This window comes from Nerophis ophidion, linkage group LG06 (assembly GCF_033978795.1).
Source record: "Nerophis ophidion isolate RoL-2023_Sa linkage group LG06, RoL_Noph_v1.0, whole genome shotgun sequence".
Taxonomy (NCBI): domain Eukaryota; kingdom Metazoa; phylum Chordata; class Actinopteri; order Syngnathiformes; family Syngnathidae; genus Nerophis; species Nerophis ophidion.
Genome location: NC_084616.1, coordinates 663,831 through 691,444, shown reverse-complemented (window position 1 = coordinate 691,444; position 27,614 = coordinate 663,831). Strand labels below are relative to the sequence as shown.

Sequence of the window (27,614 nt, the reverse complement as noted above, 5' to 3'; positions counted from 1 at the left end):
TACATATTGTCGACAAGAGCTGTATCATCTTGATACATATTGTCGACAGGAGCTGTATCATCTTGATACATATTGTCACAGGAGCTGTATCATCTTGATACATATGTCGACAGGAGCTGTATCATCTTGATACATATTGTCGACAGGAGCTGTATCATCTTGATACATATTGTCACAGGAGCTGGTATCATCTTGATACATATTGTCGACAGGAGCTGTATCATCTTGATACATATTGTCGACAAGAGCTGTATCATCTTGATAAATATTGTCGACAGGAGCTGTATCATCTTTGATACATATTGTCGACAAGAGCTGTATCATCTTGATACATATTGTCGACAGGAGCTGTATCATCTTGATACATATTGTCGACAAGAGCTGTATCATCTTGATACATATTGTCGACAAGGAGCTGTATCATCTTGATACATATTGTCGACAGGAGCTGTATCATCTTGATACATATTGTCGACAGGAGCTGTATCATCTTGATACATATTGTCGACAAGAGCTGTATCATCTTGATACATATTGTCGACAGGAGCTGTATCATCTTGATACATATTGTCGACAGGAGCTGTATCATCTTGATACATATTGTCGACAGGAGCTGTATCATCTTGATACATATTGTCGACAAGAGCTGTATCATCTTGATACATATTGTCGACAGGAGCTGTATCATCTTGATACATATTGTCGACAGGAGCTGTATCATCTTGATACATATTGTCGACAGAGCTGTATCATCTTGATACATATTGTCGACAAGAGCTGTATCATCTTGATACATATTGTCGACAAGGAGCTGTATCATCTTGATACATATTGTCGACAGGAGCTGTATCATCTTGATACATATTGTCGACAGGAGCTGTATCATCTTGATACATATTGTCGACAGGAGCTGTATCATCTTGATACATATTGTCGACAGGAGCTGTATCATCTTGATACATATTGTCGACAGGAGCTGTATCATCTTGATACATATTGTCGACAGGAGCTGTATCATCTTGATACATATTGTCGACAGGAGCTGTATCATCTTGATACATATTGTCGACAGGAGCTGTATCATCTTGATACATATTGTCGACAGAGCTGTATCATCTTGATACATATTGTCGACAGGAGCTGTATCATCTTGATACATATTGTCGACAGGAGCTGTATCATCTTGATACATATTGTCGACAGAGCTGTATCATCTTGATACATATTGTCGACAGGAGCTGTATCATCTTGATACATATTGTCGACAGGAGCTGTATCATCTTGATACATATTGTCGACAGGAGCTGTATCATCTTGATACATATTGTCGACAAGGAGCTGTATCATCTTGATACATATTGTCGACAGGAGCTGTATCATCTTGATACATATTGTCGACAGGAGCTGTATCATCTTGATACATATTGTCGACAGGAGCTGTATCATCTTGATACATATTGTCGACAGGAGCTGTATCATCTTGATACATATTGTCGACAGGAGCTGTATCATCTTGATACATATTGTCGACAGGAGCTGTATCATCTTGATACATATTGTCGACAGGAGCTGTATCATCTTGATACATATTGTCGACAAGGAGCTGTATCATCTTGATACATATTGTCGACAGGAGCTGTATCATCTTGATACATATTGTCGACAGGAGCTGTATCATCTTGATACATATTGTCGACAGGAGCTGTATCATCTTGATACATATTGTCGACAAGGAGCTGTATCATCATGATACATATTGTCGACAAGAGCTGTATCATCTTGATACATATTGTCGACAGGAGCTGTATCATCTTGATACATATTGTCGACAGGAGCTGTATCATCTTGATACATATTGTCGACAGGAGCTGTATCATCTTGATACATATTGTCGACAAGAGCTGTATCATCTTGATACATATTGTCGACAGGAGCTGTATCATCTTGATACATATTGTCGACAGGAGCTGTATCATCTTGATACATATTGTCGACAGGAGCTGTATCATCTTGATACATATTGTCGACAAGAGCTGTATCATCTTGATACATATTGTCGACAGAGCTGTATCATCTTGATACATATTGTCGACAGAGCTGTATCATCTTGATACATATTGTCGACAGGAGCTGTATCATCTTGATACATATTGTCGACAAGAGCTGTATCATCTTGATACATATTGTCGACAGGAGCTGTATCATCTTGATACATATTGTCGACAGGAGCTGTATCATCTTGATACATATTGTCGACAGGAGCTGTATCATCTTGATACATATTGTCGACAGGAGCTGTATCATCTTGATACATATTGTCACAGGAGCTGTATCATCTTGATACATATTGTCGACAGGAGCTGTATCATCTTGATACATATTGTCGACAAGAGCTGTATCATCTTGATACATATTGTCACAGGAGCTGTATCATCTTGATACATATTGTCGACAGGAGCTGTATCATCTTGATACATATTGTCGACAAGAGCTGTATCATCTTGATACATATTGTCGACAAGAGCTGTATCATCTTGATACATATTGTCGACAAAAGCTGTATCATCTTGATACATATTGTCGACAGGAGCTGTATCATCTTGATACATATTGTCGACAAGAGCTGTATCATCTTGATACATATTGTCGACAAGAGCTGTATCATCTTGATACATATTGTCGACAAAAGCTGTATCATCTTGATACATATTGTCGACAGGAGCTGTATCATCTTGATACATATTGTCGACAAGAGCTGTATCATCTTGATACATATTGTCGACAAGAGCTGTATCATCTTGATACATATTGTCGACAGGAGCTGTATCATCTTGATACATATTGTCGACAGGAGCTGTATCATCTTGATACATATTGTCGACAGGAGCTGTATCATCTTGATACATATTGTCGACAAGAGCTGTATCATCTTGATACATATTGTCGACAGGAGCTGTATCATCTTGATACATATTGTCGACAGGAGCTGTATCATCTTGATACATATTGTCGACAGGAGCTGTATCATCTTGATACATATTGTCGACAGGAGCTGTATCATCTTGATACATATTGTCGACAGGAGCTGTATCATCTTGATACATATTGTCGACAGGAGCTGTATCATCTTGATACATATTGTCGACAGGAGCTGTATCCTCTTGATACATATTGTCGACAGGAGCTGTATCCTCTTGATACATATTGTCGACAGGAGCTGTATCATCTTGATACATATTGTCGACAGGAGCTGTATCATCTTGATACATATTGTCGACAGGAGCTGTATCATCTTGATACATATTGTCGACAGGAGCTGTATCATCTTGATACATATTGTCGACAGGAGCTGTATCATCTTGATACATATTGTCGACAAGAGCTGTATCATCTTGATACATATTGTCGACAGGAGCTGTATCATCTTGATACATATTGTCGACAGGAGCTGTATCATCTTGATACATATTGTCGACAAGAGCTGTATCATCTTGATACATATTGTCGACAGGAGCTGTATCATCTTGATACATATTGTCGACAGGAGCTGTATCATCTTGATACATATTGTCGACAGGAGCTGTATCATCTTGATACATATTGTCGACAAGAGCTGTATCATCATGATACATATTGTCGACAAAAGCTGTATCATCTTGATACATATTGTCGACAGGAGCTGTATCATCTTGATACATATTGTCGACAGGAGCTGTATCATCTTGATACATATTGTCGACAAGAGCTGTATCATCTTGATACATATTGTCGACAGGAGCTGTATCATCTTGATACATATTGTCACAGGAGCTGTATCATCTTGATACATATTGTCGACAGGAGCTGTATCATCTTGATACATATTGTCGACAAGAGCTGTATCATCATGATACATATTGTCGACAAGAGCTGTATCATCTTGATACATATTGTCGACAGGAGCTGTATCATCTTGATACATATTGTCGACAAGAGCTGTATCATCTTGATACATATTGTCGACAGGAGCTGTATCATCTTGATACATATTGTCGACAAGAGCTGTATCATCTTGATACATATTGTCGACAGGAGCTGTATCATCTTGATACATATTGTCGACAGGAGCTGTATCATCTTGATACATATTGTCGACAGGAGCTGTATCATCTTGATACATATTGTTGACAGGAGCTGTATCATCTTGATACATATTGTCGACAAGAGCTGTATCATCTTGATACATATTGTCGACAAGAGCTGTATCATCTTGATACATATTGTCGACAGGAGCTGTATCATCTTGATACATATTGTCGACAAGAGCTGTATCATCTTGATACATATTGTCGACAGGAGCTGTATCATCTTGATACATATTGTCACAGGAGCTGTATCATCTTGATACATATTGTCGACAGGAGCTGTATCATCTTGATACATATTGTCGACAGGAGCTGTATCATCTTGATACATATTGTCACAGGAGCTGTATCATCTTGATACATATTGTCGACAGGAGCTGTATCATCTTGATACATATTGTCGACAAGAGCTGTATCATCTTGATACATATTGTCACAGGAGCTGTATCATCTTGATACATATTGTCGACAGGAGCTGTATCATCTTGATACATATTGTCGACAAGAGCTGTATCATCTTGATACATATTGTCGACAAGAGCTGTATCATCTTGATACATATTGTCGACAAAAGCTGTATCATCTTGATACATATTGTCGACAGGAGCTGTATCATCTTGATACATATTGTCGACAAGAGCTGTATCATCTTGATACATATTGTCGACAAGAGCTGTATCATCTTGATACATATTGTCGACAAAAGCTGTATCATCTTGATACATATTGTCGACAGGAGCTGTATCATCTTGATACATATTGTCGACAAGAGCTGTATCATCTTGATACATATTGTCGACAAGAGCTGTATCATCTTGATACATATTGTCGACAGGAGCTGTATCATCTTGATACATATTGTCGACAGGAGCTGTATCATCTTGATACATATTGTCGACAGGAGCTGTATCATCTTGATACATATTGTCGACAAGAGCTGTATCATCTTGATACATATTGTCGACAGGAGCTGTATCATCTTGATACATATTGTCGACAGGAGCTGTATCATCTTGATACATATTGTCGACAAGAGCTGTATCATCTTGATACATATTGTCGACAAGAGCTGTATCATCTTGATACATATTGACCATGACCCACCCTGCTAGACTTCTGATTGGCCCTCAGCTATTTTCACCTGACCAATCAGAAAGGAGGGGCCGTGTAAGAATAACCGCCCACAAAGTGACAAAACAAAGATGGCGCGCGCACAAAGACACCGTGCGCACGCAAAAGGGTGACTCGCGTGCGCACGAAGTGGAGAGTCAGCGCGCGATGACAGTTTTTATGCGCTTGGATTTTTGGCACTAATGTGACGCCATAAGTTCTCTCAGAAAATGTAGAAACCCTAACCCTAGTGTAGTCCCTGTAGTAGTGGGGGCACTTGGGGCAGTAACCCCCAACCTGGGAGAGTGGCTCCAACAGATATATATATATAAACGCCATTTTGATCCAGTTTAGCCCAGCCTGGGTAATATATATATATAGTAATATATATATATAGTAATATATATATATAGTAATATATATATATAGTAATATATATATAAGTAATATATATATATAGTCCACCACTTCTATTGTGGTATACCAAAATCAATTTGTTTGCAAATGCGGACAAATGTTGCTTTTAACGTCACTTAGTTCAGCGATTTATTGCAACGGCCGATAAGCGCCATGGATCATCTACCACAAAAGCCGATATATCCGTTTGCCCAACCAGCGCTGCAGTACGGGATCACGTGACAAACAAAATGGCGGCGCGCACGGACTCACTCAGTGTTGTTATCCACGCATGAATCATTTGGAAGCTTCTCCTGTGAACAAAACTGTTAAGCCAGCGAAAAACACTGACGTGTTGAAGTTATTATTTGATGTTGGCGCTAGCACGCGTGTCCCGTGAGTTTTACACCGCTGCGTTAAACGATGTTGTCGAGCATGGAGCTAATGTCGATAGCGATGATGAGTGAGCTGTTGTCTGCACAGGAGTGTTTTTCAGAGGCAAACCAGGTTGAGCATTTGTGCTTGTTTTTATTAATCAAACATTGTCTTCATTGCAACACTGTTTTTTTTGTTTTTGCTGAAAAGCACGAGGTAAATATGTGAGGTCACAGTTCCAAAAGAGCATGTCCGGTTAGCAAGTACGAAAAAACAATGTTCGCAGGGACAGCTAGATTTCTACGTACCAAGGGATCCAAACTGTTAAATAATGAAGTAAAGAAATGTGAACAGTTGTTACCTTGAAATGTGGCTTTCGATAAATTTCATGTTCTGTTTTTCCTCTCTATCTTTATCTTGAATATTATGCGAAATAACGACCGCAAACAGATTTCGGAGATATCTGTTTTTGCGACATATCAAAATTTGGATATATCTGCTTTTGACGTAAAACCACATCAAACACTCTTACTTGAAAGCCATTCATTACATCAGCATTTCTTAAAAGTTTAGGCTTTCATGACTTGCTTATGTTGATATTAAATAAACCATTGCACGCTTGTATATGTACCGACAACACCAGCAGGCAGAAAATCGTTAATATACAGAATCGGTCAAAATGGATTCATCTGCTTTTGCATATGAACTCTTCATATATATATATATATATATATACATTTATATATATATACTGTATATATATATACACATATATATATACACACACATATATATATATATATATATATATATATATATATATATATTTCATCATTGATATATAAACTATCAGACTGCGTGGTGGCTAGTAGTGACTTTCAGTAGGCCTTAAAGTCGGGGTCCATGTTAATCAATTCTTGGTTCAGCAGCTTGCATTGACACACAATTCTTACTGGAACTGCAAATACTCGTATTACCATTAGTGCTTTAAGTCGGGCTGGGCGATACAGCTGACAACTGTATCACAATGTAAGCGTTTTATTTTGGCTGATATCGATAATCATTGATACTTTTTATGGCTGTGTGGCATAAGCATACAAAATGAGCTCAAAAAGCTAGCATGCTAACGTTAGAATGCCTCCAGTTAACATGCATCATGCACCAAAGTTAAATGTACGCATGTGAAAATAGAAAAAATATTAAAATACCAATGTTAGCATGCCAACAGTTAGCATGTGTCGTGTACCAAATCATACATCTGTGGGGTAAACGGTTTCAAAATGAGCACATAAAAGTGAGCATGTTAAAGTTATTATGTTGGCATGTGTCGTGTATTAAATCTTCAGACTCTGAGGTCAACGCTCGCAAAATTAGCCCAAAAAATTGAGCATGTTAAAGTCATGTTAGCATGCTAACTTTAGCATGCTAACAGTTGGCATGTGTCATGTTCCAAGTAATTTGACTGATAAATCCAACCTGTGGGGCGGATACAACATTTCAGCATGTTTGAGCGAGCATCTCACCGCGTCCATTTGTGGCGTGTTGCTGCCCGTCCTCGCCGTGGTCTGCTGTGGCGTGCTGCTGCCCGTCCTCGCCGTGGTCTGCTGTGGCGTGCTGCTGCCCGTCCTCGCCGTGGTCTGCTGTGGCGTGCTGCTGCCCGTCCTCGCCGTGGTCTGCTGTGGCGTGTTGCTGCCCGTCCTCGCCGTGGTCTGCTGTGGCGTGCTGCTGCCCGTCCTCGCCGTGGTCTGCTGTGGCGTGCTGCTGCCCGTCCTCGCCGTGGTCTGCTGTGGCGTGCTGCTGCCCGTCCTCGCCGTGGTCTGCTGTGGCGTGTTGCTGCCCGTCCTCGCCGTGGTCTGCTGTGGCGTGCTGCTGCCCGTCCTCGCCGTGGTCTGTTGTGGCGTGCTGCTGCCCGTCCTCGCCGTGGTCTGTTGTGGCGTGCTGCTGCCCGTCCTCGCCGTGGTCTGCTGTGGCGTGCTGCTGCCCGTCCTCGCCGTGGTCTGCTGTGGCGTCTTGGGCTTGGCGCAGTAGACCTCCAGATGATGCAGATCGCAGCCGTTGGACCGGCAACACTTGTCCACGATGCCCTTGCCCCTGGGCCGGGATCCGTAGCCGGACCACGCTCCCTTACCTGCCGCCAGACACACACACAGAGACCGTTAGGACGCCACTTCCTGAAATCCAGCTCACCTTTTTCCACGGAGGGCCCTACACTATAAAATGAAAGCATTTTGCTATTTTTCATGATCAAAAGCAGTATACCTATTTTTCTTTTTTTACCTCCGGGGGTCCCCGGGCAGTTTGGACCTGCAAGGGATTCTTAAGTCTTAAAGGGGAACATTATCACAATTTCAGAAGGGTGAAAACCAATAAAAATCAGTTCCCAGCGGCTAATTTTATTTTTCAAATTTTTTTTTCAAAATTTTACCAATTGTGGACTATCCCGAAAAAAGGCTTTAAAGTGCCTGATTTTCGCTATCTGTGAAGCCACCGTCCATTTTTCTGTGACGTCATCCAGTGATATACATGCTATCCAGGCGGATACCACAGCAAGATATAGCGACATTAGCTCGGATTCAGACTCGGATTTCAGCGGCTTAAGCGATTCAACAGATTACGCATGCATTGAAACGGATGGTTGGAGTATGGAGGCAGATAGCGAAAACGAAATTGAAGAAGAATCTGGAGCTATTGAGCGAATAGCTATTGACGCTATTCGGCCATGTCTGCCTTAGCATCGCCAGTAAAATGTGCGGACCAAACAATCAGGACTTTCGCATCTTGTGACACTGGAGCAACTTAAATCCATCGATTGGTAAGTGTTTGTTTGGCATTAAATGCGGGTGGAATGAAACGCTGGATGCAAATATAGCTACAAATGTACATACAGCTAGCCTAAATAGCATGTTAGCATCGATTAGCTGGCAGTCATGCCGCAACAAAATATGTCTGATTAGCACATAAGTCAACAACATCAACAAAACTCACCTTTGTGATTTCGTTGACTTAATGGTTGCAAATGCACCTGCAGGTTATCCATACATCTCTGTGCCATGTCTGTCTTAGCATCGCCGGTAAAATGTGCAGACCAAACGATCGGGACTTTCGCATCTTGTGACACTGGAGCAACTTAAATCTGTTGATTGGTAAGTGTTTGTTTGGTGTTAAATGTGGGTGGAGAGAAAGGCTGGATGCAAATATAGCTACGAATGTAGATACAGCTAGCTTAAATAGCATGTTAGCATCGATTAGCATGACGTGCTAATCGATGCACATTCTACGTAAATCAACTTGAATCTGTCCCTGATGGTGTAGTTACACCTCCGACAACACACCCACGAGGCATGATGTCTCCAAGGTTCCAAAAAACAGTCAAAAAAAAACAGAAAATAACAGCTGATTTGACTTGATGTTTATAATGTGTTTGAGAAAATGGCGCTTGACTACCTAGAGATTTGGTTTTATGCCTTTTTTGTCACAACCTTGCTTTAATATTTGCTGGAATATTTGGTGTGACATTCATGGAGCTTTAAATAGATCAATTAGAATAATAATAATACATTTTATTTGGTATAGCGCTTCTCAGGATACTCAAAGACGCTTTACAGGATGAAAATCAAAATATAAACAGTTTAAAGTAATAAAAGGTAATACATAATACTGGAAATATAAAATCAGTACATAGTAATAATACATAACAAGCCTGGACATTACAGGACACAGAACACTAATCACAGGTTAAAAGCAGATGTGAAGAGGTGTGTTTTGAGGAGGCTTTTGAAGGTAGGAAAGTCTGAGCAGTCACAGATGGGTTTGGGGAGAGAGTTCCAGAGGGTGGGAGCAGCAAAGGAGAAGGCTCTATCACCCCAGGTCCGGAGCTTGGTTCTGAGTGGTGGGGAGAGGAGTTTGGCTGGGTGAAGAGGTATGGCGGTGAAGCATGTTGGTGAGGTAGCAGGGGGCCTGCTTGTGGAGGACTTTGTGGGTGAGGAAGAGGATTTCAATGTGGATCTGGTGAGGAACGGGCAGCCAGTGGAGTTTCTGAAGGACTGGGGTGATGTGCTCACGGGAGCGGATGTGGGTGAGTAGGCGAGAGGCAGAGTTTTAAATGTATTAGAGTTCATTGAGGAGGAGTGGGAGCAGAGAGTTTGAAGACTGGAGGAGAGGGAGCAGAGAGTTTGAAGACTGGAGGAGAGGGAGCAGAGAGTTTGAAGACTGGAGGAGAGGGAGCAGAGAGTTTGAAGACTGGAGGAGAGGGAGCAGAGAGTTTGAAGACTGGAGGAGAGGGAGCAGAGAGTTTGAAGACTGGAGGAGTGGGAACAGAGAGTTTGAAGACTAGAGGAGTGGGAGCAGAGAGTTTGAAGACTGGAGGAGAGGGAGCAGAGAGTTTGAAGACTGGAGGAGAGGGAGCAGAGAGTTTGAAGACTAGAGGAGAGGGAGCAGAGAGTTTGAAGACTGGAGGAGAGGGAGCAGAGAGTTTGAAGACTGGAGGAGTGGGAGCAGAGAGTTTGAAGACTGGAGGAGAGGGAGCAGAGAGTTTGAAGACTGGAGGAGAGGGAGCAGAGAGTTTGAAGACTGGAGGAGAGGGAGCAGAGAGTTTGAAGACTGGAGGAGAGGGAGCAGAGAGTTTGAAGACTGGAGGAGAGGGAGCAGAGAGTTTGAAGACTGGAGGAGTGGGAGCAGAGAGTTTGAAGACTGGAGGAGAGGGAGCAGAGAGTTTGAAGACTGGAGGAGAGGGAGCAGAGAGTTTGAAGACTGGAGGAGTGGGAGCAGAGAGTTTGAAGACTGGAGGAGAGGGAGCAGAGAGTTTGAAGACTGGAGGAGTGGGAGCAGAGAGTTTGAAGACTGGAGGAGTGGGAGCAGAGAGTTTGAAGACTGGAGGAGAGGGAGCAGAGAGTTTGAAGACTGGAGGAGAGGGAGCAGAGAGTTTGAAGACTGGAGGAGTGGGAGCAGAGAGTTTGAAGACTGGAGGAGTGGGAGCAGAGAGTTTGAAGACTGGAGGAGAGGGAGCAGAGAGTTTGAAGACTGGAGGAGAGGGAGCAGAGAGTTTGAAGACTGGAGGAGTGGGAGCAGAGAGTTTGAAGACTGGAGGAGTGGGAGCAGAGAGTTTGAAGACTGGAGGAGTGGGAGCAGAGAGTTTGAAGACTGGAGGAGTGGGAGCAGAGAGTTTGAAGACTGGAGGAGTGGGAGCAGAGAGTTTGAAGACTGGAGGAGAGGGAGCAGAGAGTTTGAAGACTGGAGGAGAGGGAGCAGAGAGTTTGAAGACTGGAGGAGTGGGAGCAGAGAGTTTGAAGACTGGAGGAGTGGGAGCAGAGAGTTTGAAGACTGGAGGAGAGGGAGCAGAGAGTTTGAAGACTGGAGGAGAGGGAGCAGAGAGTTTGAAGACTGGAGGAGTGGGAGCAGAGAGTTTGAAGACTGGAGGAGTGGGAGCAGAGAGTTTGAAGACTGGAGGAGAGGGAGCAGAGAGTTTGAAGACTGGAGGAGTGGGAGCAGAGAGTTTGAAGACTGGAGGAGTGGGAGCAGAGAGTTTGAAGACTGGAGGAGTGGGAGCAGAGAGTTTGAAGACTGGAGGAGTGGGAGCAGAGAGTTTGAAGACTGGAGGAGTGGGAGCAGAGAGTTTGAAGACTGGAGGAGAGGGAGCAGAGAGTTTGAAGACTGGAGGAGAGGGAGCAGAGAGTTTGAAGACTGGAGGAGTGGGAGCAGAGAGTTTGAAGACTGGAGGAGTGGGAGCAGAGAGTTTGAAGACTGGAGGAGAGGGAGCAGAGAGTTTGAAGACTGGAGGAGAGGGAGCAGAGAGTTTGAAGACTGGAGGAGTGGGAGCAGAGAGCTTGAAGACTGGAGGAGAGGGAGCAGAGAGTTTGAAGACTGGAGGAGTGGGAGCAGAGAGTTTGAAGACTGGAGGAGAGGGAGCAGAGAGTTTGAAGACTGGAGGAGAGGGAGCAGAGAGTTTGAAGACTGGAGGAGAGGGAGCAGAGAGTTTGAAGACTGGAGGAGAGGGAGCAGAGAGTTTGAAGACTGGAGGAGAGGGAGCAGAGAGTTTGAAGACTGGAGGAGTGGGAGCAGAGAGTTTGAAGACTGGAGGAGAGGGAGCAGAGAGTTTGAAGACTGGAGGAGAGGGAGCAGAGAGTTTGAAGACTGGAGGAGTGGGAGCAGAGAGTTTGAAGACTGGAGGAGAGGGAGCAGAGAGTTTGAAGACTGGAGGAGTGGGAGCAGAGAGTTTGAAGACTGGAGGAGTGGGAGCAGAGAGTTTGAAGACTGGAGGAGAGGGAGCAGAGAGTTTGAAGACTGGAGGAGAGGGAGCAGAGAGTTTGAAGACTGGAGGAGTGGGAGCAGAGAGTTTGAAGACTGGAGGAGTGGGAGCAGAGAGTTTGAAGACTGGAGGAGAGGGAGCAGAGAGTTTGAAGACTGGAGGAGAGGGAGCAGAGAGTTTGAAGACTGGAGGAGTGGGAGCAGAGAGTTTGAAGACTGGAGGAGTGGGAGCAGAGAGTTTGAAGACTGGAGGAGTGGGAGCAGAGAGTTTGAAGACTGGAGGAGTGGGAGCAGAGAGTTTGAAGACTGGAGGAGTGGGAGCAGAGAGTTTGAAGACTGGAGGAGAGGGAGCAGAGAGTTTGAAGACTGGAGGAGAGGGAGCAGAGAGTTTGAAGACTGGAGGAGTGGGAGCAGAGAGTTTGAAGACTGGAGGAGTGGGAGCAGAGAGTTTGAAGACTGGAGGAGAGGGAGCAGAGAGTTTGAAGACTGGAGGAGTGGGAGCAGAGAGCTTGAAGACTGGAGGAGAGGGAGCAGAGAGTTTGAAGACTGGAGGAGAGGGAGCAGAGAGTTTGAAGACTGGAGGAGAGGGAGCAGAGAGTTTGAAGACTGGAGGAGAGGGAGCAGAGAGTTTGAAGACTGGAGGAGAGGGAGCAGAGAGCTTGAAGACTGGAAGAGAGGGAGCAGAGAGTTTGAAGACTGGAGGAGAGGGAGCAGAGAGTTTGAAGACTGGAGGAGAGGGAGCAGAGAGTTTGAAGACTGGAGGAGAGGGAGCAGAGAGTTTGAAGACTGGAGGAGAGGGAACAGAGAGTTTGAAGACTGGAGGAGAGGGAGCAGAGAGTTTGAAGACTGGAGGAGAGGGAGCAGAGAGTTTGAAGACTGGAGGAGAGGGAGCAGAGAGTTTGAAGACTGGAGGAGAGGGAGCAGAGAGTTTGAAGACTGGAGGACTGGGAACAGAGAGCTTGAAGACTGGAGGAGTGGGAGCAGAGAGTTTGAAGACTGGAAGAGAGGGAGCAGAGAGTTTGAAGACTGGAGGAGAGGGAGCAGAGAGTTTGAAGACTGGAGGAGTGGGAACAGAGAGCTTGAAGACTGGAGGAGTGGGAGCAGGGAGTTTGAAGACTGGAGGAGAGGGAGCAGAGAGCTTGAAGACTGGAAGAGAGGGAGCAGAGAGTTTGAAGACTGGAGGAGAGGGAGCAGAGAGTTTGAAGACTGGAGGAGAGGGAGCAGAGAGTTTGAAGACTGGAAGAGAGGGAGCAGAGAGTTTGAAGACTGGAGGAGAGGGAGCAGAGAGTTTGAAGACTGGAGGAGAGGGAGCAGAGAGTTTGAAGACTGGAGGAGAGGGAGCAGAGAGCTTGAAGACTGGAGGAGAGGGAGCAGAGAGTTTGAAGACTGGAGGACTGGGAACAGAGAGCTTGAAGACTGGAGGAGAGGGAGCAGAGAGTTTGAAGACTGGAGGAGAGGGAGCAGAGAGTTTGAAGACTGGAGGAGAGGGAGCAGAGAGTTTGAAGACTGGAGGAGTGGGAGCAGAGAGTTTGAAGACTGGAGGAGAGGGAGCAGAGAGTTTGAAGACTGGAGGAGTGGGAACAGAGAGCTTGAAGACTGGAGGAGTGGGAGCAGAGAGTTTGAAGACTGGAGGAGAGGGAGCAGAGAGTTTGAAGACTGGAGGAGAGGGAGCAGAGAGTTTGAAGACTGGAGGAGAGGGAGCAGAGAGTTTGAAGACTGGAGGAGTCGGAGCAGAGAGTTTGAAGGCATTGTGTTCAAATGAGGGAACGTCAGGAATGGAGCTGGAGGTTGTTTTAATGTCCTTCTATAAACTGTAGCAACTCCTCCTCAGAGCTAGCTTTCTCCATGTATGTGAACTTGGGAGGCGTTATTATTGTTGTTATTAATTATTCTAACATTGATTTGAATTCACTATTCTTTTTTTCTCTCCCCAAAATGGGGGTGGGGGGGTCATTGTGGCTTGTGCAGCCCTTTGAGACACTTGTGATTCAGGGCTATATAAACAAACATTGATTGATTGATTGATTGATTTTGAGTCATGACAGCTGTCTAACCCAAGCCCAAATCATTCATTGTGGCCCGCAACATAATTTAATGTGACCCGCCACATCAATTCTATGTAGTCCACCACATCATTTAAAGTGGCCTACCATATCATTTTATGAGTTCCGCTCAATTATTTAAGGTGGCCTGCTATATCATTAAATTGGCCCGACACACCATTTATGTGGTACGCCACATCATTTTACGTGGTACACGTCATTTAAAAAGGCCAGACACATCATTTAACGTGGCACACCAGGTCATTTTAAGTGGTACACTACATCATTTAATGTGGTACACCACATCATTTAACATGGCACACCAGGTCATTTTAAGTGGTACACTACATCATTTAATGTGGTACACCACATCATTTAACATGGCACACCAGGTCATTTTAAGTGGTACACTACATCATTTAATGTGGTACACCACTTCATTTAAACGTGGCCTGACACATGACCTTATGTGATACGCCACATCATTTATGTGGTACACCACGTCATTTAAATTGGCCCAACACATCAGTTTAAGTGGTACGCCACATTATTTTAAGTGGTACACTACGTCATTTAACGTGGTACACTACATCATTAATGTGGCCCGACAAATAACGTTATGTGATACGCCACATCATTTATGTGGTATGCCACATCATTTAACATGGCACACCAGGTCATTTTAAGTGGTACACTACATCATTTATTGTGGTACACCACATCATTTAATATGGCACACCAGGTCATTTTAAGTGGTACACTACATCATTTAATGTGGTACACTACATCATTAATGTGGCCCGACAAATAACGTTATGTGATACGCCACATCATTTATGTGGTACGCCACATCATTTAACATGGCACACTAGGTCATTTTAAGTGGTACACTACATCATTTATTGTGGTACACCACATCATTTAATATGGCACACCAGGTCATTTTAAGTGGTACACTACATCATTTAATGTGGTACACCACTTCATTTAAATGTGGCCTGACACATGACCTTATGTGATACGCCACATCATTTATGTGGTACACCACATCATTTAAATTGGCCCAACACATCAGTTTAAGTGGTACGCCACATTATTTTAAGTGGTACACTACGTCATTTAACGTGGTACACTACATCATTAATGTGGCCCGACAAATAACGTTATGTGATACGCCACATCATTTAATGTGGTACACCACATCATTTAACATGGCACACCAGGTCATTTTAAGTGGTACACTACATCATTTATTGTGGTACACCACATCATTTAACATGGCACACCAGGTCATTTTAAGTGGTACACTACACCATTTAATCTGGTACACCACATCATTTAACATGGCACACCAGGTCATTTTAAGTGGTACACTACATCATTTAATGTGGTACACCACATCATTTAATATGGCACACCAGGTCATTTTAAGTGGTACACTACATCATTTAATGTGGTACACCACATCATTTAACATGGCACACCAGGTCATTTTAAGTGGTACACTACATCATTTAATGTGGTACACCACATCATTTAATATGGCACACCAGGTCATTTTAAGTGGTACACTACATCATTTAATGTGGTACACCACTTCATTTAAAAGTGGCCTGACACATGACCATATGTGATACGCCACATCATTTATGTGGTACACCACATCATTTTATGTGGCCCAACACATCAGTTTAAGTGGTACGCCACATTATTTTAAGTGGTACACTACATCATTAATGTGGCCCGACATATAACGTTATGTGATACGCCACATCATTTATGTGGTACACCCCGTCATTTAAAGTGGCCCAACACATCAGTTTGAGTGGTATGCCACATTCTTTTAAGTGGTACACTACGTCATTTAACGTGGTACACTGCATCATTAATGTGGCCCGACACATAACCTTATGTGATGCGGCACATCATTTAATGTGGTACACCACATCATTTAAGTGGCCCAACACATCATTTTAAGTGGTAAACCACATCATTTAACTATGGCACACCACATCGATTTATGTGGTACACAATGTCATTTAATGTGGTACACCACATCAATTAACGTGGCCCGACACATAACCTTATGTGAACCTTATGTGATGCTCCACGTCATTTTATGTGGTACACCACATTGATGTGGTGGTGTATCACATCAGTTTAAATGGTACACCACATCATTTTATGTGGCCCAACACATCATTTTAAGTGGTAAACCACATAATTTAACTATGGCACACCACATCATTTTATGTGGTACACAATGTCATTTAACGTGGTACACATCATTTAAAGTGGCCCGACACATAACCTTATGTGAACCTTATGTGATACTCCACGTCATTTTATGTGGTACACCACATTGATGTGGTGTACCACATCAGTTTAAATGGTACACCACGTCATTTAAAGTGGCCCAACACATCAGTTTAAGTGGTATGCCACATTCTTTTAAGTGGTACACTACGTCATTTAACGTGGTACACTGCATCATTAATGTGGCCCGACACATAACCTTATGTGATGCGGCACATCATTTTATGTGGTACACCACATCATTTAATGTGGCCCAACACATCATTTTAAGTGGTAAACCACATCATTTAACTATGGCACACCACATCGATTTATGTGGTACACAATGTCATTTAATGTGGTACACCACATCATTTAATGTGGCCCGACACATAACCTTATGTGAACCTTATGTGATACTCCACGTCATTTTATGTGGTACACCACATTGATGTGTTGTACCACATCAGTTTAAATGGTACACCACATCATTTTATGTGGCCCAACACATCAGTTTAAGTGGTACACCACATTATTTTATGTGGTCTGCCACATTGTTTAATGTGCTTCCCCACTGTTTAATGTGCTTCCCCACATTATTTTATGTGGTACGGCCGACACATCATTTGATGTGGCCTGACTCATCATTTTATGTGGTACACCACTTCATTTTATGTGGCCTGACTAATCATATTATGTGGTACACCACTTCATTTATGTGGCCTGACTCATCATTTTATGTGGTACACTACATCATTTATGTGGCCTGACTCATCATTTTATGTGGCCTGACTCATCATTTTATGTGGTACACTACATCATTTATGTGGCCTGACTCATCATTTTATGTGGTACACTACATCATTTATGTGGCCTGACTCATCATTTAAGTGGCCTGACTCATCATTTTATGTTTTCCGCCTCATCATTTAATGTACTCCAACACATCATTGAAGGTGGTCCGCCACATCATTTTACGTGGCCCATAATGTCATTTAATGCGGTCCTCCATGTCTCTTAATGTGGGCCGACACATCATGGTTTGATTTAATGTGGCCTAAGTAAAGCGGGACATATTCAAGCACTTTGTATTTGTTCTCTGAATCTTGACCTACGGCAGACGTTGAACATCATCTGATCATGCAGCAAGACGTTGCTTGATATTGACTGCTAGGCGTGGCCCCCCCCCAGGGTTAGGTGTGGCCCCCCCCAGGGTTAGGTGTGGCCCCCCAGGGCTAGGCGTGGCCCCCCCCCAGGGTTAGGTGTGGCCCCCCCCAGGGTTAGGTGTGGCCCCCCAGGGCTAGGCGTGGACCCCCCAGGGTTAGGTGTGGCCCCCCCAGGGTTAGGTGTGGCCCCCCAGGGTTAGGTGTGGCCCCCCCCCCAGGGCTAGGCGTGGCCCCCCCCAGGGCTAGGCGTGGCCCTCCCCAGGGTTAGGTGTGGCCCCCCCCAGGGTTAGGTGTGGCCCCCCCCAGGGCTAGGCGTGGCCCTCCCCAGGGTTAGGTGTGGCCCCCCCAGGACCAGCATCATTGTGGCCCTCAATGAAAAGCAGTTTGACATCTCAGCTCCAGAGTAACTCCAGATCCCTTTTTTGTTTGTTCCAAGCTCCTTAGTTGCAGGGAAGTGTGATGTTTGCTGTGAGCCTTGAGCAGGTCCAGCTGTCAGGTGATTGAAGTCCAGGTGTGTTCTGTTCCCATGCTTGCTGTTCTTCTCTGCTACCTTTGCATGAAAACATTCCGATAGGAGAGCAAGTGTCGCTATCGCACAATGTGTTCTTGTGGACGGATCAGCACCGCTTTGATACCAGGCGGCGAGTGCGGCCTTGGTGGGAACGGGAGAAAGGTAACGGGGTGAAAGGGCTTCTGCTTCGTGGACGATAAACACGGGAAGCAATCGATCACTAAGTCAAGTTACGCTTCAAGTCAAATCCATTTTTCCTTTTCTGCTCCAATGATCACTGATATCGTGATACAGTTTTCAGCCATATTGCCCAAGCCGCGAGTTCATCATCCTGATCTGCTAAACAAAACACCTGCACGTCATCAGTCAGGGACATAAAGTGCGGTGCCAGTCAGTGATCAGGACTTCATCACACTAAATGCTGATCTGCTAAACAAAACACCTGCACGTCATCAGTCAGGGACATAAAGTGCGGTGCCAGTCAGTGATCAGGACTTCATCACACTAAATGCTGATCCGCTAAACAAAACACCTGCACGTCATCAGTCAGGGACATAAAGTGCGGTGCCAGTAAGTGATCAGGACTTCATCACACTAAATGCTGATCTGCTAAACAAAACACCTGCACGTCATCAGTCAGGGACATAAAGTGCGGTGCCAGTCAGTGATCAGGACTTCATCACACTAAATGCTGATCTGCTAAACAAAACACCTGCACGTCATCAGTCAGGGACATAAAGTGCGGTGCCAGTCAGTGATCAGGACTTCATCACACTAAATGCTGATCTGCTAAACAAAACACCTGCACGTCATCAGTCAGGGACATAAAGTGCGGTGCCAGTCAGTGATCAGGACTTCATCACACTAAATGCTGATCTGCTAAACAAAACACCTGCACGTCATCAGTCAGGGACATAAAGTGCGGTGCCAGTCAGTGATCAGGACTTCATCACACTAAATGCTGATCTGCTAAACAAAACACCTGCACGTCATCAGTCAGGGACATAAAGTGCGGTGCCAGTCAGTGATCAGGACTTCATCACACTAAATGCTGATCTGCTAAACAAAACACCTGCACGTCATCAGTCAGGGACATAAAGTGCGGTGCCAGTCAGTGATCAGGACTTCATCACACTAAATGCTGATCTGCTAAACAAAACACCTGCACGTCATCAGTCAGGGACATAAAGTGCGGTGCCAGTCAGTGATCAGGACTTCATCACACTAAATGCTGATCTGCTAAACAAAACACCTGCACGTCATCAGTCAGGGACATAAAGTGCGGTGCCAGTCAGTGATCAGGACTTCATCACACTAAATGCTGATCTGCTAAACAAAACACCTGCACGTCATCAGTCAGGGACATAAAGTGCGGTGCCAGTCAGTGATCAGGACTTCATCACACTAAATGCTGATCTGCTAAACAAAACACCTGCACGTCATCAGTCAGGGACATAAAGTGCGGTGCCAGTCAGTGATCAGGACTTCATCACACTAAATGCTGATCTGCTAAACAAAACACCTGCACGTCATCAGTCAGGGACATAAAGTGCGGTGCCAGTCAGTGATCAGGACTTCCGCTCCCCAAGCAAACAATAAAATGCTGACTTTCCATTCAACAATTTCATCAAATACATCATGTGCATTCCAGCACAGGATTTACTCATAACTCCCAACCCAGTCTGACAAGAACACTGCATTGTTGTCCAAATATTTCTCTCTTCTCACTTCAAGCTTGCAAGTCATCACTCAAAAGTGGAAGTCATCTGATTGAAAAACAAGTCCTCAGTCAGCACAAATTGAAAAGCAGAGTGGATGCTAACCTTTGCTTTGGTTGAGTTATTGACTTTCTTCTGATCAAACAATTGCAAGTAATAAAGGAGAACAAGGAACTGAGTTGTACTGTCAATAACAATACATTCAAACATTGACAGGTACAGTAATCCCTCACTTATCACAATTAATTGGTTCCAGGCCTGACCGCCGTAAATTCATTTCTGTGAACATCCAATATTTTGATAGCTGGGGCATAATAAACCTTGTTTAACGACTCTCTAAATACTTTTGATGTTTATTGTCAGAACCTTTCACACATGAAATAACAACTACAAATATTTATATCCAGAATCACTGCACTCAAGTATGCATTAAACTTGATTTTAATCTATAAGTTATATTTTATTATTAGATTTTCATTTCAATATTATATTCTAATTTATTTGACTTGATCTATTTACATATGTATTTATTTTTATCATTTTTTATTCATATATTGAGCTGATCACTGATTGTATAACAACAGTAAATGATAAATGGGTTGTACTTGTATAGCGCTTTTCTACTTTCAAGGTACTCAAAGCGCTTTGACACTACTTCCACATTCACACACTGATGGAGGGAGCTGCCATGCAAGGTGCTAACCAGCACCCATCAGGAGCAAGGGTGAAGTGTCTTGCTCAGGATGCTAGGTGGGGATTGAACCAGGGACCCCCGGGTTGTGTACGGCCACTCTCCCACTGCGCCACGCCGACCCCAGTAAAGGAGCACGTGGAGTCAAAATAAATTGCATGATTTTTTATTTTTATTTTATTTTTCCAAGATGCCACTGTAGTGGCTGCTGGTGGCAGGAGCTCTGTGCTCTTCTGTCATCCTTTCCTGTTCCAGAGGTTTCACTCTTGTCTTCATGTCCTTGGCTTTTTATGCCTTTTGGTTGGGGACCCTTTTGGGGCTGTGTGACACTTTCCTGACTTCTGCCGTGCTTCTCTCTCAACTTCTGGATCTGCCTCCCGGGAACCTTTTGGCCATGGAAACCAGCTGCTGGGTCTCTGCCACACCGGAGACCGGAGGAGATGTGGATGAAGGGACAGGGCTGCGGAGTTTGGAGAGACCGGAGGAGATGTGGATGAAGAGACAGGACTGGGGAGTTTGGAGAGACTGGAGGAGATGTGGATGAAGGGACAGGGCTGCGGAGTTTGGAGAGACTGGAGGAGATGTGGATGAAGAGACAGGACTGCGGAGTTTGGAGAGACCGGAGGAGATGTGGATGAAGAGACAGGGCTGCGGAGTTTGGAGAGACTGGAGGAGATGTGGATGAAGAGACAGGACTGCGGAGTTTGGAGAGACCGGAGGAGATGTGGATGAAGAGACAGGACTGGGGAGTTTGGAGAGACCGGAGGAGATGTGGATGAAGAGAGAGGACTGCGGAGTTTGGAGAGACCGGAGGAGATGTGGATGAAGAGACAGGACTGGGGAGTTTGGAGAGACCGGAGGAGATGTGGATGAAGAGACAGGACTGCGGAGTTTGGAGAGACCGGAGGAGATGTGGATGAAGAGAGAGGACTGGGGAGTTTGGAGAGACCGGAGGAGATGTGGATGAAGAGACAGGACTGCGGAGTTTGGAGAGACCGGAGGAGATGTGGATGAAGAGACAGGACTGCGGAGTTTGGAGAGACCGGAGGAGATGTGGATGAAGAGAGAGGACTGCGGAGTTTGGAGAGACCGGAGGAGATGTGGATGAAGAGACAGGACTGGGGAGTTTGGAGAGACCGGAGGAGATGTGGATGAAGAGACAGGACTGCGGAGTTTGGAGAGACCGGAGGAGATGTGGATGAAGAGACAGGACTGGGGAGTTTGGAGAGACCGGAGGAGATGTGGATGAAGAGACAGGACTGCGGAGTTTGGAGAGACCGGAGGAGATGTGGATGAAGAGAGAGGACTGGGGAGTTTGGAGAGACCGGAGGAGATGTGGATGAAGAGACAGGACTGGGGAGTTTGGAGAGACCGGAGGAGATGTGGATGAAGAGACAGGACTGCGGAGTTTGGAGAGACCGGAGGAGATGTGGATGAAGAGACAGGACTGGGGAGTTTGGAGAGACCGGAGGAGATGTGGATGAAGAGACAGGACTGGGGAGTTTGGAGAGACCGGAGGAGATGTGGATGAAGAGAGAGGACTGCGGAGTTTGGAGAGACCGGAGGAGATGTGGATGAAGAGAGAGGACTGGGGAGTTTGGAGAGACCGGAGGAGATGTGGATGAAGAGACAGGACTGGGGAGTTTGGAGAGACCGGAGGAGATGTGGATGAAGAGAGAGGACTGCGGAGTTTGGAGGGACTGGAGGAGATGTGGATGAAGAGACAGGACTGCAGAGTTTGGAGAGACCGGAGGAGATGTGGATGAAGAGAGAGGACTGCGGAGATTTGGAGAGACCGGAGGAGATGTGGATGAAGAGACAGGACTGGGGAGTTTGGAGAGACCGGAGGAGATGTGGATGAAGAGACAGGACTGCGGAGTTTGGAGAGACCGGAGGAGATGTGGATGAAGAGAGAGGACTGGGGAGTTTGGAGAGACCGGAGGAGATGTGGATGAAGAGACAGGACTGCGGAGTTAGGAGAGACCGGAGGAGATGTGGATGAAGAGACAGGACTGGGGAGTTTGGAGGGACCGGAGGAGATGTGGATGAAGAGAGAGGACTGCGGAGTTTGGAGAGACCGGAGGAGATGTGGATGAAGAGACAGGACTGGGGAGTTTGGAGAGACCGGAGGAGATGTGGATGAAGAGACAGGACAGGGGAGTTTGGAGAGACCGGAGGAGATGTGGATGAAGAGAGAGGACTGCGGAGTTTGGAGAGACCGGAGGAGATGTGGATGAAGAGAGAGGACTGCGGAGTTTGGAGAGACCGGAGGAGATGTGGATGAAGAGACAGGACTGGGGAGTTTGGAGAGACCGGAGGAGATGTGGATGAAGAGAGAGGACTGCGGAGTTTGGAGAGACCGGAGGAGATGTGGATGAGGAGACATCGCTGCAGAATTCAGAGAGACTGGAAGAGATATGGATGAAGAGACAGGGCTGCGGAGTTTGGAGAGACTGGAGGAGATTTGGATGAAGAGACATGGCTGCAGAATTCAGAGAGACTGGAAGAGATGTGGATGAAGAGACAGGGCTGCGGAGTTTGGAGAGACCGGAGGAGATGTGGATGAGGAGACATGGCTGCAGAATTCAGAGAGACTGGAAGAGATGTGGATGAAGACACAGGACTGCAGAGTTTAGAGAGACTGGAGGAGATGTGGATGAAGAGACAGGACCGCAGAGTTTGGAGGGACTGGAGGAGATTTGGATGAAGAGACAGGACTGCAGAGTTTAGAGAGACTGGAGGAGATGTGGATGAAGAGAAAGGACCGCAGAGTTTGGAGGGACTGGAGGAGATTTGGATGAAGAGACAGGACTGCAGAGTTTAGAGAGACTGGAGGAGATGTGGATGAGGAGACATGGCTGCAGAATTCAGAGAGACTGGAAGAGATGTGGATGAAGAGACAGGACTGGGGAGTTTGGAGAGACCGGAGGAGATGTGGATGAAGAGACAGGTCAGCAGAGTTTGGAGAGACTGGAGGAGATGTGGATGAAGAGACAGGACTGGGGAGTTTTGAGAGACCGGAGGAGATGTGGATGAAGAGACAGGGCAGAAGAGTTTGGAGAGACTGGAGGAGATGTGGATGAAGAGACAGGGCAGCAGAGTTTAGAGAGATTGGAGGAGATGTGGATGAAGAGACAGGACTGCAGAGTTCAGAGAGACTGGAGGAGATGTGGAAGAAGAGACATGGCTGCAGAGTTTGGAGAGACTGGAGGAGATGTGGATGGAGAGAAAGGATTGCAGAGTTTGGAATGACCGGAGGAGATGTGGATGAAGAGACATGGCTGCAGAGTTTAGAGAGACTGCAATCGGCTTAGAGTGGGGCAGTAGTGTGATACATTTGACCGGTATTGGCCCGTCTCATATATGGATGAGGGCATCAGCTTGGAGCACCTCAGTTATGACGTCAAAGTTCAGTTATGACGTCAAAGTTCAGTTATGACGTCAAAGTTCAGTTATGACGTCAAAGTTCAGTTATGACGTCAAAGTTCAGTTCTGACGTCAAAGTTCAGTTATGACGTCAAAGTTCAGTTCTGACGTCAAAGTTCAGTTCTGACGTCAAAGTTCAGTTCTGACGTCAAAGTTCAGTTCTGACGTCAAAGTTCAGTTATGACGTCAAAGTTCAGTTATGACATCAAAGTTCAGTTATTACATCAAAGTTCAGTTATGATGTTAAAGATCAGTTATGACATCAAAGTTCAGTTATGAAATCAAACTTCAGTTCTGACGTCAAAGTTCAGTTATGACATCAAAGATCAGTTCTGACATCAAAGTTCAGTTATGACATCAAAGTTCAGTTATGACATCAAAGTTCAGTTCTGACGTCAAAGTTCAGTTATGACGTCAAAGTTCAGTTCTGACGTCAAAGTTCAGTTCTGACGTCAAAGTTCAGTTATGACGTCAAAGTTCAGTTCTGACGTCAAAGTTCAGTTCTGACGTCAAAGTTCAGTTATGACATCAAAGTTCAGTTCTGACGTCAAAGTTCAGTTCTGACGTCAAAGTTCAGTTCTGACGTCAAAGTTCAGTTATGACGTCAAAGTTCAGTTCTGACGTCAAAGTTCAGTTATGACGTCAAAGTTCAGTTCTGACGTCAAAGTTCAGTTATGACGTCAAAGTTCAGTTATGAAATCAAAGTTCAGTTCTGACGTCAAAGTTCAGTTATGACGTCAAAGTTCAGTTCTGACGTCAAAGTTCAGTTCTGACGTCAAAGTTCAGTTCTGACGTCAAAGTTCAGTTATGACATCAAAGACGTCAAAGTTCAGTTATGACATCAAAGTTCAGTTATGACATCAAAGTTCAGTTATGACGTCAAAGTTCAGTTATGATGTTAAAGTTCAGTTCTGACGTCAAAGTTCAGTTCTGACATCAAAGTTCAGTTCTGACGTCAAAGTTCAGTTATGACGTCAAAGTTCAGTTCTGACGTCAAAGTTCAGTTCTGACGTCAAAGTTCAGTTCTGACGTCAAAGTTCAGTTATGACGTCAAAGCTCAGTTCTGACGTCAAAGTTCAGTTCTGACGTCAAAGTTCAGTTCTGACGTCAAAGTTCAGTTATGACGTCAAAGTTCAGTTATGACGTCAAAGTTCAGTTCTGACGTCAAAGTTCAGTTCTGACGTCAAAGTTCAGTTCTGACGTCAAAGTTCAGTTCTGACGTCAAAGTTCAGTTCTGACGTCAAAGTTCAGTTATGACGTCAAAGTTCAGTTCTGACGTCAAAGTTCAGTTATGACATCAAAGACGTCAAAGTTCAGTTATGACATCAAAGTTCAGTTATGACATCAAAGTTCAGTTATGACGTCAAAGTTCAGTTCTGACGTCAAAGTTCAGTTCTGACATCAAAGTTCAGTTATGACGTCAAAGTTCAGTTATGACATCAAAGTTCAGTTATGACATCAAAGTTCAGTTATGACATCAAAGATGTCAAAGTTCAGTTATGACATCAAAGCTCTCAGGCAAACACCCAAATAAAAGTACGATGCAGTAAATGTGTTTTTGATCCAACTTGCTAAAATATGAAGATTGAAGGAATGACATGTTTATCAGTACCAGGACAGATTGGGATGTTTGGATTGCACATTGCTGATATTTGGCAGCACTATCATATTTACCAAAACAATGATAATGATGTCATATCCAACCAACAGCTACTGTAAAATGATATTCTGATTTCTTAAAATGCTTGTTTTGTTTCCAAATGTTACCCGAGTGGCCATGTTGGCGTCTCATGCACGCGACTGATGGAGCATCACGTGACCCCGTGACCTCTTTCATCCGAGGAACAACACAAAACAAACTTACCAAAATAGATCATGTGACCCCGTGACCTCTTTCATCCGGGGAACAACACAAAACAAACTTACCAAAATAGATCATGTGACCCCGTGACCTCTTTCATCCGGGGAAGAACACAAAACAAACTTACCAAAATAGATCATGTGACCCCGTGACCTCTTTCATCCGGGGAACAACACAAAACAAACTTACCAAAATAGATCACGTGACCCCGTGACCTCTTTCATCCGAGGAACAACACAAAACAAACTTACCAAAATAGATCACGTGACCCCGTGACCTCTTTCATCCGGGGAACAACACAAAACAAACTTACCAAAATAGATCATGTGACCCCGTGACCTCTTTCATCCGGGGAACAACACAAAACAAACTTACCAAAATAGATCATGTGACCCCGTGACCTCTTTCATCCGGGGAACAACACAAAACAAACTTACCAAAATAGATCATGTGACCCCGTGACCTCTTTCATCCGAGGAACAACACAAAACTAACTTACCAAAATAGATCACGTGACCCCGTGACCTCTTTCATCCGGGGAACAACACAAAACAAACTTACCAAAATAGATCATGTGACCCCGTGACCTCTTTCATCCGAGGAACAACACAAAACTAACTTACCAAAATAGATCACGTGACCCCGTGACCTCTTTCATCCGGGGAACAACACAAAACAAACTTACCAAAATAGATCATGTGACCCCGTGACCTCTTTCATCCGAGGAACAACACAAAACTAACTTACCAAAATAGATCACGTGACCCCGTGACCTCTTTCATCCGGGGAACAACACAAAACAAACTTACCAAAATAGATCATGTGACCCCGTGACCTCTTTCATCCGAGGAACAACACAAAACTAACTTACCAAAATAGATCACGTGACCCCGTGACCTCTTTCATCCGGGGAACAACACAAAACAAACTTACCAAAATAGATCATGTGACCCCGTGACCTCTTTCATCCGGGGAACAACACAAAACAAACTTACCAAAATAGATCACGTGACCCCGTGACCTCTTTCATCCGGGGAACAACACAAAACAAACTTACCAAAATAGATCACGTGACCCCGTGACCTCTTTCATCCGGGGAACAACACAAAACAAACTTACCAAAATAGATCACGTGACCCCGTGACCTCTTTCATCCGGGGAACAACACAAAACAAACTTACCAAAATAGATCACGTGACCCCGTGACCTCTTTCATCCGGGGAACAACACAAAGCAAACTTACCAAAATAGATCATGTGACCCCGTGACCTCTTTCATCCGGGGAACAACACAAAGCAAACTTACCAAAATAGATCATGTGACCCCGTGACCTCTTTCATCCGGGGAAGAACACAAAACAAACTTACCAAAATAGATCATGTGACCCCGTGACCTCTTTCATCCGAGGAACAACACAAAACAAACTTACCAAAATAGATCACGTGACCCCGTGACCTCTTTCATCCGGGGAACAACACAAAACAAACTTACCAAAATAGATCACGTGACCCCGTGACCTCTTTCATCCGGGGAACAACACAAAACAAACTTACCAAAATAGATCACGTGACCCCGTGACCTCTTTCATCCGGGGAACAACACAAAGCAAACTTACCAAAATAGATCATGTGACCCCGTGACCTCTTTCATCCGGGG

At 44.6% G+C, this 27,614-nt stretch overlaps 1 protein-coding gene across 2 annotated transcripts in view; it reads right to left on the bottom strand.

Moving 5' to 3' along the window:
* Window positions 1–27,614, bottom strand: part of LOC133554025 (integumentary mucin A.1-like) — a 76,013-nt gene that overhangs the window by 25,926 nt on the left and 22,473 nt on the right. For both annotated transcript variants that reach the window (XM_061902355.1, XM_061902354.1), the window contains one exon: window positions 7,529–8,133. In XM_061902355.1, the coding sequence (XP_061758339.1) occupies window positions 7,529–8,133 (605 nt within the window). The remainder of the gene's footprint in view (window positions 1–7,528; window positions 8,134–27,614) is intronic.